At 50.1% G+C, this 15,409-nt stretch overlaps 2 protein-coding genes across 6 annotated transcripts in view; both read right to left on the bottom strand.

Annotated features, from left to right (window-relative positions):
* ALPK3 (alpha kinase 3) overlaps nt 1–15,409 on the bottom strand; it is a 121,477-nt gene that overhangs the window by 19,701 nt on the left and 86,367 nt on the right. The gene's annotated exons all lie outside the window — the stretch shown is intronic.
* LOC109288808 (coiled-coil and C2 domain-containing protein 1A-like) lies at nt 588–15,236 on the bottom strand. 5 transcript variants are annotated; one of them, XM_019504572.1, is made up of 15 exons: nt 15,104–15,236; nt 14,251–14,374; nt 10,431–10,566; nt 10,044–10,153; nt 9,275–9,340; nt 8,046–8,183; nt 7,276–7,624; nt 6,459–6,583; nt 5,624–5,696; nt 5,092–5,190; nt 4,441–4,574; nt 3,261–3,333; nt 2,676–2,812; nt 1,897–2,038; nt 588–1,061 (listed from the first exon to the last, which is right to left on the bottom strand). In XM_019504572.1, the coding sequence occupies exons 2-15, from the start codon at nt 14,311–14,313 to the stop codon at nt 775–777; spliced, it is 1,932 nt and encodes a 643-aa protein (XP_019360117.1). In that variant the 5' UTR covers nt 14,314–14,374; nt 15,104–15,236; the 3' UTR covers nt 588–774. The 5 variants fall into 5 exon arrangements, with proteins under 5 accessions (XP_019360117.1, XP_019360116.1, XP_019360118.1 ...); XM_019504571.1 differs by having other exon boundaries at nt 14,251–14,352; XM_019504573.1 differs by having other exon boundaries at nt 14,251–14,341; nt 15,104–15,152.

Below are 15,409 nucleotides of genomic sequence, written 5' to 3'. Positions count from 1 at the left end.
GAGGTCCCTTCCAACCCTCATTTTCTATGATTCTGTGATTGTCCACCGTAACCCACAGGTCCTTTTCTGCAGAGCTGTTGCTTAGCTAGTTGGGCCCCAATCTGTACTGATGCATGGGAGTGTTCTACCCTACATGCAGGAATTTCCACTTGTCCTCACTGAACCTCATGACATTTCTTTTGGTCCAGTCCTCCAATCTGTGTAGTTGCTCCCCACCTTTGATTCCTGCTGGGAAACCAATGCCCTAGGATAAGCAGTGGCACTGCTATTCAGGCAGCGGTGAGAGTCCATTGACTTTATGGCTTATTATCATCTGCCAGATTACTCTTAATCTCTCTCCACTGCACAGGTGTTCACAACAGTCTCTTTTTTAAAGGACAAAGCACTGTCAAGACATTCAAGAAGGCTAGATTTTGTTTTATGACTACAGGACTAAGACCACCCTTATATCTTTTGAAGATTTTTTGCCTAGTTTGTTGTGATTTTATTTTTTTAGTTTTTATATAAATCTAGTAAATTAGCATACATTCCAATAGGTGTATTTGTTTTTTAAATGATCTTAAACTGAGTAATAAAATGCCATCTCCTAGCCTATTAGTAAAGCTTCTAGTTTCTTTCATGGGAAAAAATGTATCCTGTGTTCTATGTGACGATGGGCTACATCACCTGCACCCCCCATTTCAAAATCCTAATTCCACCCATGTCCACGTCACCTAATTCTCAACTTACTTAAACTGCTGATAAAAGCTATGCCTGTCACTCAATGCTAAAATCTCAGCCACTTCTGGGGCAGGACCTGTCAACTGTTTGAACGGCACACAGCAATGCTGTGCAGCACATTAGGAGGGAGTGGAGAGAGGTGGCATGGAAGGCAGCTCCCCTCCTCACCTTAGTGATGTCCACGGGCAGGCCATTGTGTGCTGCCTCAATCATTGGGTCAAGGCCCTTGGCCTGGCGTAGGAAGAGCTTGGCCCCCTCAATGTCATTCTTCTGTTTGGCCTGTAGTGCTGCCTGCGTCAGCTGCTTCTTCCGGCCCTCTAGGAATACCAGCTGCTGCTGGGCTGTGGGGGTGAGAAAAGGGAAGTAAGGATGCCTGAACAGCTCCATGAACCTCACATTTGTGCCCATTACAGGCAGCAGCAGCTAGAAACAGGAGGATTAGTACACTGGGAATCCCACACCCATTGTCTCTGGGGGCTGCAGCTCAGGACACAAGGTGGGCAACACTGGCATCACCCATGAGGACTTCACTAATTAACTGCTTATTTGTGATTTGGGACAGCCTTTGCTCTGGGTCAATAATGTCAGACACCAGGTGCCTAGTCTCTCTCGGATAGTTACACCCAAACTGCTGCATCACTCATGCGGCAGCACCTGTCACCAAGAGACAGCCTTCAGTGAATTCACAGCCAAACAGAGGGGTATGGGAGGATAGATGTGGGTCTGAGTAAGTGACAATGGAGGTAATGATGGAAATCTGATGAGGAGGTTACAGTCTCCTGGTAACTCGCCACATGAATCAAGCAGCAGGAGACTCTTGCTCTGAAGCTCTCTGGTGTGGCTTGACAGAGTGAGAATAGTGTGATCATTGCAGGATTGGAACCCTTGATTTCCAACAGCCAGGAGGTAGTCAGCTTGTTCTGTATTGACTTCCATGCTGCAACTGGCCTAGACGTGGGAGCACCAGTCACTGCAGGAGCCTGACTCAGTGTTAAAACATGCAAATCCTCTATTTTCTAATGCAGCTCCCAACATGCAGCCTGGGAGCCACACCTATCATGCTTGGGCTCAGCAGGCAGGGGTGGAGAAGGGCTACCTGCACAAAGAAACAACTCCATGTTGAGAATCAGCCTCAGGCTTGGCACTGGCATCCCAGAGACTAGAAAACCCACATACCTCTGGTGTTGGCCTTGGGGGTTGACTTTGCTGTCCCTGCTGGGTGCAGTGCTGCAGGTCCAGCCGAGGATATTGGGGCAGCAGGCTGAGATGGCAGCTTGGGCTGAGACACAGCAGCTGGCTTTGTCAGTGCAGGGTGGGGCTGAAACAGGAATAATTAGAAGAGTTAGTGAAGCTGCTTTGCCCAGAACAGACACCAGCTCCAGAACACCAGCAATGTGCACAAAGAAAGCCCAGACAAAACACAGCCCTTGCCTGTTGTTTACAGCCCCATGCACAGTGTCTGAGCTGATGTGCGACTTGGCGTCAGCCACGAAACTCACACCACAGCCCAGGTGGAACAGCACTGATACAGTGCCACTGTGATTCCACCTGACGCTAGCCAGACTGCTATCTTGGGCTGAACCAGTATCTCCACACATGCACATGTACACACTTAGATCAGACCAGCAGATCCCATTAGCCTCGTGACACTGAAATCAGCCCAATGATCTCTCCCTGTTCCGATATCCAACAGGGATGAACACCACATTTGTCAGCTGGATGAGGAAGGAAGGGGGTTCCTCCTTGGCTGTGGGGCTTACAGTACATTACATTCCACCCCCTACCAGTTACCCAGGAGGGGTGAGGGGACAGGTTCCACAGCACTCACAGTCAGCGGGGTTCTACATGGCAGGTGCCACATGGAATAAAACTGGCTAATAAAAGATGGGGAAAGTTCTGAACAGATCCCTCTTGTCACTAACAGACCAGGGGCTCTTGGCTGGACAGGACCTGACCTTTGTCTCCTGAATCTCATCCTCCTCCTCATCATTCTCTCGGTCCTCCTGATTGGCTAATTTCATGGCTGTCTGGAGGACCCCCACGATGCTCTGGCTCCCTGACGAAGCCTCCATGCCCTGGATGGGGGGAAAGCCTGGTAGAGAGAGGGCAGAGTGAAGAGGGGGTTGGGGAGATCTGACACACAGCTCCCCATAAGGTCATCCCCTTCCCACTCACTGAGACCAGATACGCCTCTAAGTCAAGGCACACTACAGGGAGCAAGCAGGCCACTTGGCAGACTGCAAGCATCAATCCTCAGGGTGAAGCTCAGGCACTGAGCACAAATTACACCCCAACACAGGCTGCCTCAAAGCTCATACCAAAATGCAGAAGAGGCCACAGATTGAACTCCCCTCTAGGACCTACAGGGGACATCCTTCCAGGATGGGACTGATGCAGAGGTGAGGCCAACCTATTGCTGCCAACACCGTGTGTTCTGTGAATGAACTGCCTTTGGGGCCAAGTGAAATTTGCCTGTGTAAAGGCATCAGAAAGTGCTCTCTGCTGTTCCAAGCTGGCATCAAAGACAACTGGGATGATACCTGGTGGGACAGGCAGCTCCGAAACCTCCACAGCTTTCCCTGTCTTGTGGGCCCGGATGGCGTCTTGGTATTGCTGAAAGGGAAATCATGACTAAGACTGTTTGCAGTGTGTCACCACCTAGGAATCCACAAGCTATGAGGCCAGGTGTTAGGCAATGTAGAAACAGAGCAAAAGATAAGTCCCAGGCCCAAACAGCTTAAGATGCAAGAAGAAGGCAAGAGCCAGGAGGCAGGGAGAGAGATATGAGAAGGGAACTCTATACAAGCTGCTATGGGAGAGGCATCTATCAATCAGAATGAGATGGCCAGCTTGCTGTCTCTATCTTTTACAGATAGTCACAGATTTATTCCAGGGCATTAATCAATTATCTCTTTTCCCTTTGCTGACAGATGGCAGAAGGTGAGGGAAGACAGCTACTTCAGTCTACAGTCCACTGGATTGCCTTCCATGCCCCAGGCATCTATGACAGATTAGACTACAACCATGCCAGAATTTGGTTTGGATCTACAAGGTCAGGTTTCCATTCTTCCATGATTTCATTCCTCTGCCATGATGCTGGTTGTTAATACTCAGTTCCACCCTCTGCCTTTGCAAGATACTGAGCAAAACCAATGGACTTCATGAATGAGAGAGACACTGGAACTTTTCATCTATCACTAAAATGCAGCTGTCTCTGGGGCAGAATATAGCAGCTGTGTAACAGGGCATAGGAACACAGCAGCAGGAGGAAGCGACAGGCACAGTAGCCAAGTGAAATTGTGTAGGGCAGAGGTTTTCAACCTTTTTTAATAAGTGTAGCCTTGGCAGCTGGATGCGGAGCTGGGGCGGGGGATGGTGCATGGCTGGATGCAGAGCACTGGCAGTGCAGGGTGGTGGCAGTGGCCACCATGTACAAGCCTCCCCAACCCCTGTGTCTAGCCAGCTGAGTGGCACCTGTGCAGCCCGCAGAAGGACGCTGCTGCCCTCGCGGCCCCACCCCCACCCCCCCAGGGATGCTCCTGGGAGGCGGCAGCACAGGGTGGTGCCACACCCCACCCACCCACAAGTACCCCCTAGGGTCTTCCCAAGTACCCCCAGGGGTATGCGTACCCCCAGCTGACAAACCCTGGTGTAAGGGATTTAAAAGGGGGAGGATGTAGTTATGGAAAAGCTGTGGCCCAGGATGGGCCAGTTCCTCACCTTCACGATGCGCTCATGCATTCTTGCCTTCCGGTCATCTCCTTTGCTCTTGGCCTGGACTGCTGCTGTTTTGTACCTCTCCATCCTCTGTTGCAGGGCCTCCATCAGGTCTCGGGGTGGTGGGGGGATGTCTGTTTCACGGAAAGGAAGGCAGGAGGGATGCAGCAAGTGGGTTGATTTTACTTATTTCTCAGTTCCCAGCAACCCACAACTCCATCCCTGGCCTTTTTGTAACAGCAGGTGCCTCAGCACACCAAGATTCAGCCCCTAAGCAAATTATCTCCAACCCCTTCCCCCAGGGTTGGTGCTGATTAATAGCAGCTGCTGCAACTGCTGGAAAATGAGCAGGCTCCCAGCATAGCATGCCCAGGACCTAGGTGCCCTGGGGACATGAACATTTTCTGGTTAGCCTGAAGCTCCAGACTGCTTACTGGGGGGATCTGAAATGGACCCTCTCTTCCCCCTCAAAAGCAAGTCTGCCCTCTAGCTACAGGCTAGGAAGGAAGGGCAGGTGGGATGGATGGCAGCCATAAAGGGTGAAGCTGCTTTCTAGTCCTCTCAGGGGTCCCACAGCCTGCAAGGTGGGACAAAGGGCAACTTGCAAAGTGAACAAGGCATTGAGGTACCCCCAGAGCTACAAAAGAGCCACACCTGAGGCAGGAGAGACCAACTTAGGTTCGGGTGTAGCTGCCGGCATTGCTGCTGGGGACTGCTGCGCACACGGGGACAACAGCTTCTTGGGCAGCTGGTCTGTAGGGGTGAAAGAACAGCTCAGAGGGCAACGGAAGGAAGGGGCAGCTGGAATCAGCCTCAAGGATCAAGGTGGAGGGAGGCTGTGCTTTCCCAGCCAGGTTCCAGGCTTTCCTCAAAAAGCAGGACCCACTTGCCTTGTCCAGCACCTTCTAAGCCAGACACTCAAACTTATCATTAAGCCTCTTCTTTGCTCTCCCTACAGGAAAGCTAAATGGCAAATCTAAGCTGGAGCAGAACCAGAGACTCAACTCCCATGTCCTGCTCCAGCCATGGAGTGAACCCAGCCAGATCCAAGGACAGCAATCTTAGGATGGTCCAAGGAACCTCCTTTGTACTGCCTCCTTTGTACTGCCAAAGCCAGCTTGAAAAACCCTCCTCCCTCACAAAACCCAGAGGCCCTTGGCTGGCAAAAGTGAGTATCAGGTCTTACCACAAGGGGGTGGCAAGCTGCCCAAATCCACTGCCTGGCCCTTACCCAGAGTTTCCAACATGGAGTCGAGGCTCTGAAAGACACAGCCCAAGGGACAGCAGGTTTTACCTGGAATCTTCTCTTCCATGGGACTTACGGTGCTTTACCAACCTTCGGAGATGCCTTGCAAATCCAGCTCCATCTTGCAGTGGGGAAACTGAGGCAAGGGGCTGGAGCATCTTGCTGGGGCTTTCCAGCAGACTAAGGTTTGAAACAAGCACTGGGGGACCAGGCCTACTTTCTCCAGTCATTAGACCACTTCTCCTAGAGCCAGAACCCAAGTGTCCTGGCTCCTGGCTTGGCAGTTGAACTATGTTTTTAGAGGTTTCCTCTCCAAGCAGTGCTGAACTAGTAGGAACGAAGCAATGCATTATCTGTTTTGGTCAGGAGGAGCCTGGAGTTGGTCTGTGGACAATCTCTGCACTCACCTCAACCTCAGCATGGAGCATCCCAATAGCTGAAGTGGATGACAGTTGCAAACATGTCCACGTCCCAGCCCCAGCCCCAGTTCCAGCCTATTTACCTGCATTCTTCTGAGCACTGAGGGTCAATTGTTTGGCTGGGGACCCGAACCAATGCTGAGGAAGCTGAGTGAGACAATGGTGTGCTATCATGCCGTATCTCATACCCCAACTAACTAGCCAGGATACAGCACCATGTTTCTACTATACCAGGCTGCCTCATTTAGGGCATGAGGTGCTTCCTTCAGCTCAGGTACCCCCACGTAGCCCGGTTATGTTAGTCTTTTCCCTGGGTGTGGCTGAGAGGCTAAGAGCATGGCAAGACAGGCACATACCTTGGCAATGCGGTAGTACTGTGTGGCCTCCTCAATGCTGCCTTGTTGCTTGGCATGCAGTGCTGCCAGCTTGTACTCCCGCTGCCTGGCCTGGACGAGTGCCTGGGGACCAGAACTCACAGACCCTGAGGACAGGGAGAATGGAGGGTCAAGCGCACGTTCCACAAACTTCAGAGTCACCCAAGGCAGTACCGGGGTAATCTGATCACACAGAGATGTGCCTGTGTTCTACTATAGGTATTTCCCAGGCTTATGGGCTTTGCTGTTTGCCCCCTTTCCTTTCTGCTACATGTCAGGGCATTTTTAAACCTTCCTCAGAGGCATTAGGTATCAGCTGCAGCTTAGGCTAGGGATGGTGACTGGGCTGTGCCAATGCTCCTGCTGGGACTTAAAGCCAGTCTTGTCCCTCCACCCAGGGTCAGATGGACACTACATTTAGGTTCAGGAAGGAATTTTCCCCCGTAGATTGGCGTGGACTGGTGTTGGGGGGTTTACCTTTCTCTGTAGTAGGGAGGCATGCTCGCTATCTAGGATCTCTTAAGCATATATTAACAACCTTTTATAGAAGCAGAACACTGGCTATCATGGTTCCCCTGCTTTACTTGTGGCAGGTTAGGGTATATCATCTTGTGTTGTGTCACATTTTTTTATATAGGATGGTTTGGATAGGGATTATCCTACCCAAGAAGAGTGTTGGATTAGATGTAAGCTGTGGAGGTCCCTTGCAGCCCTACTTCTGTATGATTTCTACGATACCCCCAGGCCCAACCTTCTCTGCCCTGCAATGTGAAAGAATGAAGTGATCTCCTGTTCCTACCTGCCTGGGGAGATGGGGCCAAAGGAACAGGCTTTTCCTCCGGGGTCTCTGGGGATCTGATAGGTAAGGCAGGGACTGGCAAAACCTTAGGCTTTGGCAGGACAGGAGGCAGTGTCTTGGGGGATGTTGCCTGGGGCAGCTGTGGAGGGGTGGTGGCAGGCGGCTGCAAAGAAGAATGGCTGAGGAGACTGGAGCTTCCATCAGGGGTAGAGGGCTGGAGCGATGGTGTGGTCCCGGGAGAAGAGGATTGCTGTGAACTCACAGTCTTCCCAAGAGCCACTGGCGGTGGGATCTCCTCCTCGTTAATCTTCTTGCCCTTCCTCACTGAGTTCACCATGTTCTCTAGGGTCTGGGAAAAACAAAGTCAACAGATAGGCAAGTTACAAGCTTCTGGTCTCTCTCAATGCCAATTTTAGACAGAAACTAGAGAAAACAGAAGCTGAAACATTAGCCAGAATGTCAGCAAAGAACCTGCCAACAGGAAAAGCAGGAGCTAATGGCCTTGGTCTGAGAGTGGCTTGAAAACTGCAGTCTTGATTTGCAATGAGAAACCCAGAGTCTTTCCTCAACATTCTCTCACCCCCCACCCCAAATCCACTAAGTCACACATTTTTAAGACTAGAAGACAGTAATTGCTTGGATTTTCTATAACACTGAGTGGTCTATTGCTGTACATTTAAAGTCAAACCATTTCAAATAAAATTAATTTGAATTTCAGAAGGCTCTTGCCCTACCAGACAGCTTCCAAGTGTGTTACCCCAAGCACTCACCTTGAGGCCTCTCTCATATCGACGCACTTTGGAACTGTCGCCCACCTGCTTGGCGTTAGTGATGGCTGTTTTGTACATCTCCAGCCTTTCCACAAGAGCAGATTCAGAACTGCTAGATTCAGCAGGAGTTTCATTTGCCTGCAGGAGCCCACAGAAGAGGAGGAGAAAGCTTTGTTCACAAACCAAGCACTGGTGATGCTTGAGGTGCTCACATGCTACAATTATTCTTTGTGACAAAACAAGCTTAATAACAACAGCAACACCACAACAGTAGTAGTAGTTGTAAATAATAATGACAACAATAAAACAATACCACAATAACCACAGCCAAAACCAAACCACAATAACAATATTTTGCTCTATCCAGAAAGGCTCAGAGCAGCTTATAGTAAATGACAAACAACAAGAGTAAATTTCCCAAACAACACCCACAACTAGAAAAACATGGATGAGAGAAAACTAACAGTTGTAATGTGGTGGTTGGACTCCCCCAATGGGTGTTGGAGTGCTGCTCTACACTGGGCCAGCTGCGTTTGCACAACAAATTTCTATCTTGCTCTCTTAGAGAAACTATTAACTCACAAACTATCTTCATGCTTGACTTGGAATGGTTCTTGGAGATGTGATGGTTGAGAGGGTGAGGCAGTCAATATTCCCTCAAAAAATTTCCACGTTGCAAATTTTTGTTAGCTGAAACAAGATAACAGCAGGCCCAGAGCTTGTGGCCTCTAGCACCAAACCCCAAGGGCTGAGGGGTCTTTGCTGGTAACGTGACAGCACCTTAGAAATACCAGGCAGCACAAGAGCATTGGGTCTGGGTTCACTAGCCCTGCAATGGAGGTTTCCTCATTTAGTGTCAGTCCTGAGCCAGCTGAAGGTCCTTTAAAAGGACACTAACAGGAAGAAGATCAATGCATGCGCCAGTAGGGAAATGATACTGCAGTTCAGTGAAGATGGGAACCAGGCAAGAATCACAGGGCTGGAAAGGACCTCCAGGGTCCCCTGGTCTAACCCCCATTGACAAATGAAGCAGCAGAGGAACTGCAGTGCGAGAGGCTAAAAGCCCACATGCTCTTTAGCACCAAGGGGGTGAGCAGACATGACCTGCAAACCATGATGGAGCAGAGACACAGCATAAGCCAGCCCTGATCTGTCCTATGACCTATTTGAAGGTGTGGGAAGATCTCAACGGGAAACAAGGCTGGTGGGGTGGGGGCAGCATTTTTCACCTTTGCAGCAGGGACTAGGGCCACTTGGGTTTCCTCTTCTTCACCAAGGACTTCGTTGAGTTCTGCCTGTAACAGAGAGAAGTTCAGACACTCCAGTGTCAAAATGTGTGTGTGCGCGTGTGTGTGTGGGGTGTCACTAATTCTCAACCAAGGTGCTGTGGCCCCACGGGGTGCCTTAAGATCCTTTCAAGGATAGCAACATGGAGTGTGATGCCATGCTAGCACTGTTACGTGTGCAAATGTGATTCACAAGAAAAACCCAGAGATTTCAAATAGGAACCCATAGCGTTAAAAATATTCTGCCCCCTTGTGTGTTTCTGAATTATTTGCAATGGAAGAATTCCTCTATTATTTTTCTGTGGTTAAAAAGTGAGTGAAAACCTAGAAGCTGGTATTTTCTGAAGGGGGCCTCAAGTCTATAAAGGGGTGTCATGAGTTTGTAAAAGGGTGCCTTGAGTCTAAAGAGGTTGAGCATTACAGGGGAGGGTGCTTGGGAGATCAAACTCCCTCTTTCTGGAGGTAATGGGTATCTAGGAATCAAACCGCTTGCTTCAATAGCTAGAGATGGGCAACAGTGTAGGATTTCTGGATGGCTAGAGCCATAATGCAGTTACATGCAAAATTCAGTAGCATGATTCCCAGGCAGGGCAGGAGGGATGAACAGGTCTGTTCCTACACAAGAATTTTCACTCAGAGCCCTCTCTAAATGCATCAGCCAGTGAACAAGACCTTTTGCACAACAGCCCAAACCATTCCTACGGTATATTACCATTAGCTCATCTTCATCTTCCAGATTATCCTCTTCCTCTCCATCCTCTTCATCAAGGTCTTTCATGCAGAAAGCAGCCATTCTCTCGATTGCATCCATGGGTAAAGGAGCTGGGAAGAAGGCAAGAAAGCTGCAACTCATTTCACTACAAGTTAGCACTTGGGCTGGCGGGCTGGAAGCAAAGACAGACCTCATGAACAGACCTCAAGGCTGGGAGTTGGGAGCACTGAGGTCTGTTCCTGACTTGGCCTCTTGGCTTCCTTTGCAGCCTTGAAATCAAGGCCATGGAAGCTGGCAGCTTGAGAGCCTTTCAATCAGGTCCTCCGAGGGGCCGATACATCACAACAGAGCAGATGGATCCTGTGTGCAGAGCTGGGCACCACTTACTTTTCCCTTTTGGCTTCCCTTTCAAGTTGGGCTGGCACCCAACAATAGCCATGAACTCAGCTTCCAGTTCATTGTCATCCTCCCCATCATCGTTGTCCATCATCCCATCAGCAGAGAAGTCCACCAGCAAACCCATCTGAAGGAGATGACAGATTACCTGCCAGTTAGGACTTTCCTTCAGGAATAGAACAGATTAGTGGGGGGGCAACCTTTTTGGCAGACAGGTCACAAATCAGCCTTGCCCAGACTGCCACTCTGATCCCCTTCCCTTGCCCTGCTCTCTGCTTCCTGCCCCCTGCCTCATGGGCTGCTCTGCTCTCTGCCACTGCGCTGCCTGCCCTCTCCCTAATCTGCCACATGCTCCTGACAGCACTCATGCCACAGGTTAAGCCCCGCCCCACCCCGCCGAGAACAGACCATTTGAAGAAGTGGTACCCAGTGGTGACATTAAGGCAGGGGTGTCCAACCTTTTTGAATGTGGGGCTGGATCATGAACTTTTTATCACCCAGTGGGCCAGCAAGCCATATTCAAAGACCTCACAGGAAGTGGTATCACATCAGGAAGTGATGTCATGTGACTTTTGACACCAATGAAGTTGCGGGAAGTGACAATGAAATGGATCTAACCAGTTCAAAACTCTCCCTTTATAGCATCCACCTCTGCCACTGTTTGGGACAGGATACTGAGCTAGATGGACCATGGGGCTGACCAAGCATGGCACTTTTTATGCTCTTATGTTCAGAAGCTCTTATGTTCTTTGGCTGAGCTTCCAAACTATGGCTGACATTTGCAAAAAGGGGTAGATAGGCATGTTATAAAGTTGTCATAAAAGATTTGGAGCCCTCTAAATCCCATTCATTTTAATGGAAGTTGGCCTTTTGACTCAGCTTTAAAAATCTCAGCCCAAGGTGCCTCATTTTTCCCCTGTCTGCGCCAGTCAGTCCCGAGCAGCACACGGCTCTGCCGCCACTTCTGCTGGCCAGTGCCAACCCGGCCATTCTCCTCCGATCCCCAGCAGCACCTGGAAAGCTGGCTTCAGCTGCATGCTGCTCTGGATGGGACAGACCCGCCCGGGTCAGCACCAGCCAGCAGAAGTGGCGGCGGAGCTGTGTGCCGCTCGGGACTAGCCAGTGCAGGTAGGGGGAAAGTGCAGCTGAGCCCCTGCTGCTCCGGCCAGGCTCATCCTGTCCCAAGCGGTACATGGCTACTCCTCTTCCCACACACACCGTGTCAGCAACGTCAACCTTGTCCCTTCCCTAGCCCTTCGGCAGCCATTAGGAAGCTGCTGAGGGGTTGAGGGAGGCACAAGGGGTGGGAACGAAAGTAAACAGTGTTTACTTTCATTTCCCGTCACAGCTCGGTGGGCCGCATGGTGGCCCGCGGGCCATATGTTGGACAAGCCTGCATTAAGGCATGGGGTCCTGGTGCCTGGATTCAGTTCCCAGCTAATAGGGCTTGGTGTTTTCTGGTGATTGACCATATATGAAGGACAGGAACTCTACCTGTCTTTCCCAGCACAGGATCATAGGGAAAGCAAGGGACTGGGAGTCCGGACTCTTGAGTGCACACTTTTGCTGCCTTGCCACAGACAAATTGCTGCATCTCTGTGCATCAGAATGAAGCTAAGGGTAACCCTGTTTTGCTAACAGTCTGGCCTGGTTCAATGAATGTACATAAAGCACTTTGGCTGCCTCACATGACTGGTCCTACAGCCAGGTGTTACGCAACCTGGTTTCTGCTCCAGCTTCCACCCAAGCATGGGCAGGGGTGGCTGGCTGCCTCATGAGTGACGGACTGCCCTGCCCTGCCTTGGGAGATTTGGCTTTCATTCAGCTCCACAGAAGGAAGCACTGTGTGAAATGACCTTTCCCTCCCACTGCACAGGTTTAAGGACGAATTCACCATCAGTTTTGATAGGTGCATTTGACTTGCTCACACTCTAGCACCTGCCTGCACAGGTTAACCCTATCCCTGCTGGTCAGAAAAAGCACAAAGGAATGGAGATAGGCAGCCACAGTACAGATCAGGCGAGCAGAAATCCTGCATGCATGAGCCACTAATACCTGGCAGATGGCTGGATTCTACTCAGGGCTGCTTCTCATAAGCTATTAGAGAGGCAAACACCAGTACAACAAACCTTCAAAAGGTCTGAAAGTAAGGAAACAGCTTCTGCCAGCTACACATGACATAAGCTGATAAAATGTGTATTCTACTGAGGTTTTATAGCCTGTGATCAATGGGTTACAAGCAAATTTTACTGAGAGCAGAATTCTTGGAGGACAAGGAAAGGGCATGGTGAATACGTTCTTCCCAGCTCATTGGATTCCACAGCCAGGGCTCATCTGCCTGACACAAAGCCTTCTCATCCCATGACAAGAGGGAAGGACTGTGCCAGGTATCACTAACTGTTCACCCGGCATAGGACAACTGTAGGGCTCTGACTTTGAGAGTTGCACATTGTGACAATCTTTATAAAGGCATCATGACAACTAGCTCCCCCATTTGTAATTGGACTGAGATGTCTAAGAGCCCAGTGTTGTTACTAGTGACAAGGAACAGCAATAAATAGAAGGCAATGCACACTTGAAGGAGATGTTTGCGGCCATTCCACCTTTCAACACACAAAGCAGTGTGATGAAAAACACATAGCCAAGTGTCCACAAAGCCTCTAGTGCTAACATCCAATGATACCAGAGACTTAAAATACTGCCCAGAACTTCCCACGCTAGAATTTCTGAAGAATGCTCCACCCACCCATCCAACCCACAATCGCCAATTTACCTAGCATCTATGCCAAGACATCCCATATTACTCCTCTAAAATTGTCTCTTGGGGGTCCCTCTAGTTCCCACCCTCAGCTGAGCTCACCTGCTATAACAATGGGAAGGGATGGATGCACAGTATAAACAGCATGAAAGGATTTTCAAAATCTAAAGTTGATTCTGTTTGAGAGAAGCCATGTTTAAAACCCACATGCTTCACATGTTTTCAGCTGAACCCTGCCTTGGCATTTTAGGCAATAAACAATTATTTGACACTCACTCAAAAGCATCAGAATATAAATCTACAATTTACACAAGTGTGTAATGAAATCCTGACACAAAAAAATAAGAGATGGAGACAATCTCCAAGGATCCTGCTGCTTATCTCTCCACGTGCCACTTATGAGAAATCCCAACAGATTTCTGGTCCGTTACACTGAAACAAATTAATATTAACAGCAGAAACTCTGCTTGAAAATTCTAGGGTAACAAAAGATAATGTGGGCATGCAACAGCTCTAAAATTCTGTGCGCCATTATTTTTCTCATATACTTACAATTCCACATATTGGTCTTTAGCAGAAAAACCAAACAAAATGCATCCTTTTATATCTAGGTTTATTTTACTCCCAAGAGATAGAAGAGAGAGATATGAAGATGACCCATTTACTTCAATTACTTCTGGCTTGTCAACCCTTCCAATAAGATTTCCAAGTGATAGTCTGATTTCCCTCCTGAGGTGTAAGAAAAGACCACCTGGGTCCTGACCTGTCCAGTTTTCCTGCTAGTAGAGCAAGCTAGGAGGACAGACATTCAACCACAGTGCAAAGACCACTGCCCGTTATGAATGACAGTAATCTTCTCTCTCAATTACACCTTTCTTTCTGAACAAGATCAAGGGCTTTGCAAACTACAGGCCAGAGTAGGCAGCTGCTTTAGAAAATCTAGACTCTGACAAAAGCACAATGGCCTAGTCACATACCAAACATATGAGAACTTTACAGCAGAGCTGATGGGTCAGAGACAGAGAAGACAGAGATGAGGAGCTCAGGGCTCACCTGTCTGGCTTTGGCAGCACCACTGCGTCCTGGTGGTGGGGGTGGCCTCCTGCTTTTGCTCATTTCTGTTTGCGTCCCCTCTTAGCCCAAGCTAAAGAGAATCAGTGCATTAGGCCAGACGGAGCTGGCAGTTTATAATGGGATCACTCAGGCATCACCCTTGGGTCACTGGGGCATCTCCCAGGGGCAGCTTGTATAACTCAGCTTCTTCCCCTCCCCCCACCATGCCTTCTTCACCCCCCTCCCCTGTCTCTGTTTCTCCTGACTCAGCTTGCTCCCTCCAATTCTGCCAAGATCTCCACCCCATCCCCCAAATGATCCCCAATCCCTCACTTCCCAAGAGTCTCCAACCTGCCACAGGCTTCCCACCTGCACATGGCCTACCTTCCCCTCAGGGGGCACACTTCTCAGGGCCCCGTTCATGCTTTTCCTATGCTATCACAACTCAAGAGTCTCTTCTAGCACTTGCCCCCCCATACATCCCACCACCTGTTCCCCCACCCAGAACCCACCACAGCTCTTTGCCTTAGCCCTCTGCCCCCCAGCTCCTTACCCCCAGAACCCCCAGCTCCTCACCCTCAGCTCTATATGCCCCGCAGAATTCCCCAAGCCCTGTGCCCCCCATACTTCCCCCAGCTCCTTGACACAAGTCCTACGGCCCCAGACCCCCCGGTTCCTTGCTCACAGCCCTACATACCCCCCACTCCCCTCGAGTCCTGTGCACCCCAAACCCCCGGCTCCTTGTCCCCAGCTCCGTGACCCCCAGAACCCCCCAACAGCTCCTTGACCGCCTGCCCCTTCCCCACAGAGCAAAAGGGTCTCCTTCACCCCCTCCCCCCTCTCATTCACTCACTTCCTGCTTCGCCCAGACAGCTGTCAACAACACACCTCGCTTTACAGCCACTTGCCTAACACTGTCGCACCTTCCTCCACTACTCCTTGCTTTACGGCTAGGAGTTATAGCGTAACAGGTAGCAACATGGCCGCTGCGCACGCGAAAGTACTACAACTCCCAGGCGGCAATGCGCGGGGAGGCAGCTGCGCGTGCGCCATGTAAAGAGGCGTGACCCTGAAGACACACTTCGATGGGGGCGTGGCTTAAAAATAGAATGAACGGAGCTGACAGGGGCGGGGTAAAAGGCGTAGGAGGGCGTCGATC

This window comes from Gavialis gangeticus, unplaced genomic scaffold, assembly GCF_001723915.1.
Source record: "Gavialis gangeticus isolate Ggan-Ray unplaced genomic scaffold, GavGan_comp1, whole genome shotgun sequence".
In the NCBI taxonomy this organism is placed as follows: Eukaryota; Metazoa; Chordata; order Crocodylia; family Gavialidae; genus Gavialis; species Gavialis gangeticus.
Note: the sequence above shows the minus strand (reverse complement) of the source record. Positions and strands in the feature narration are given on the sequence as shown.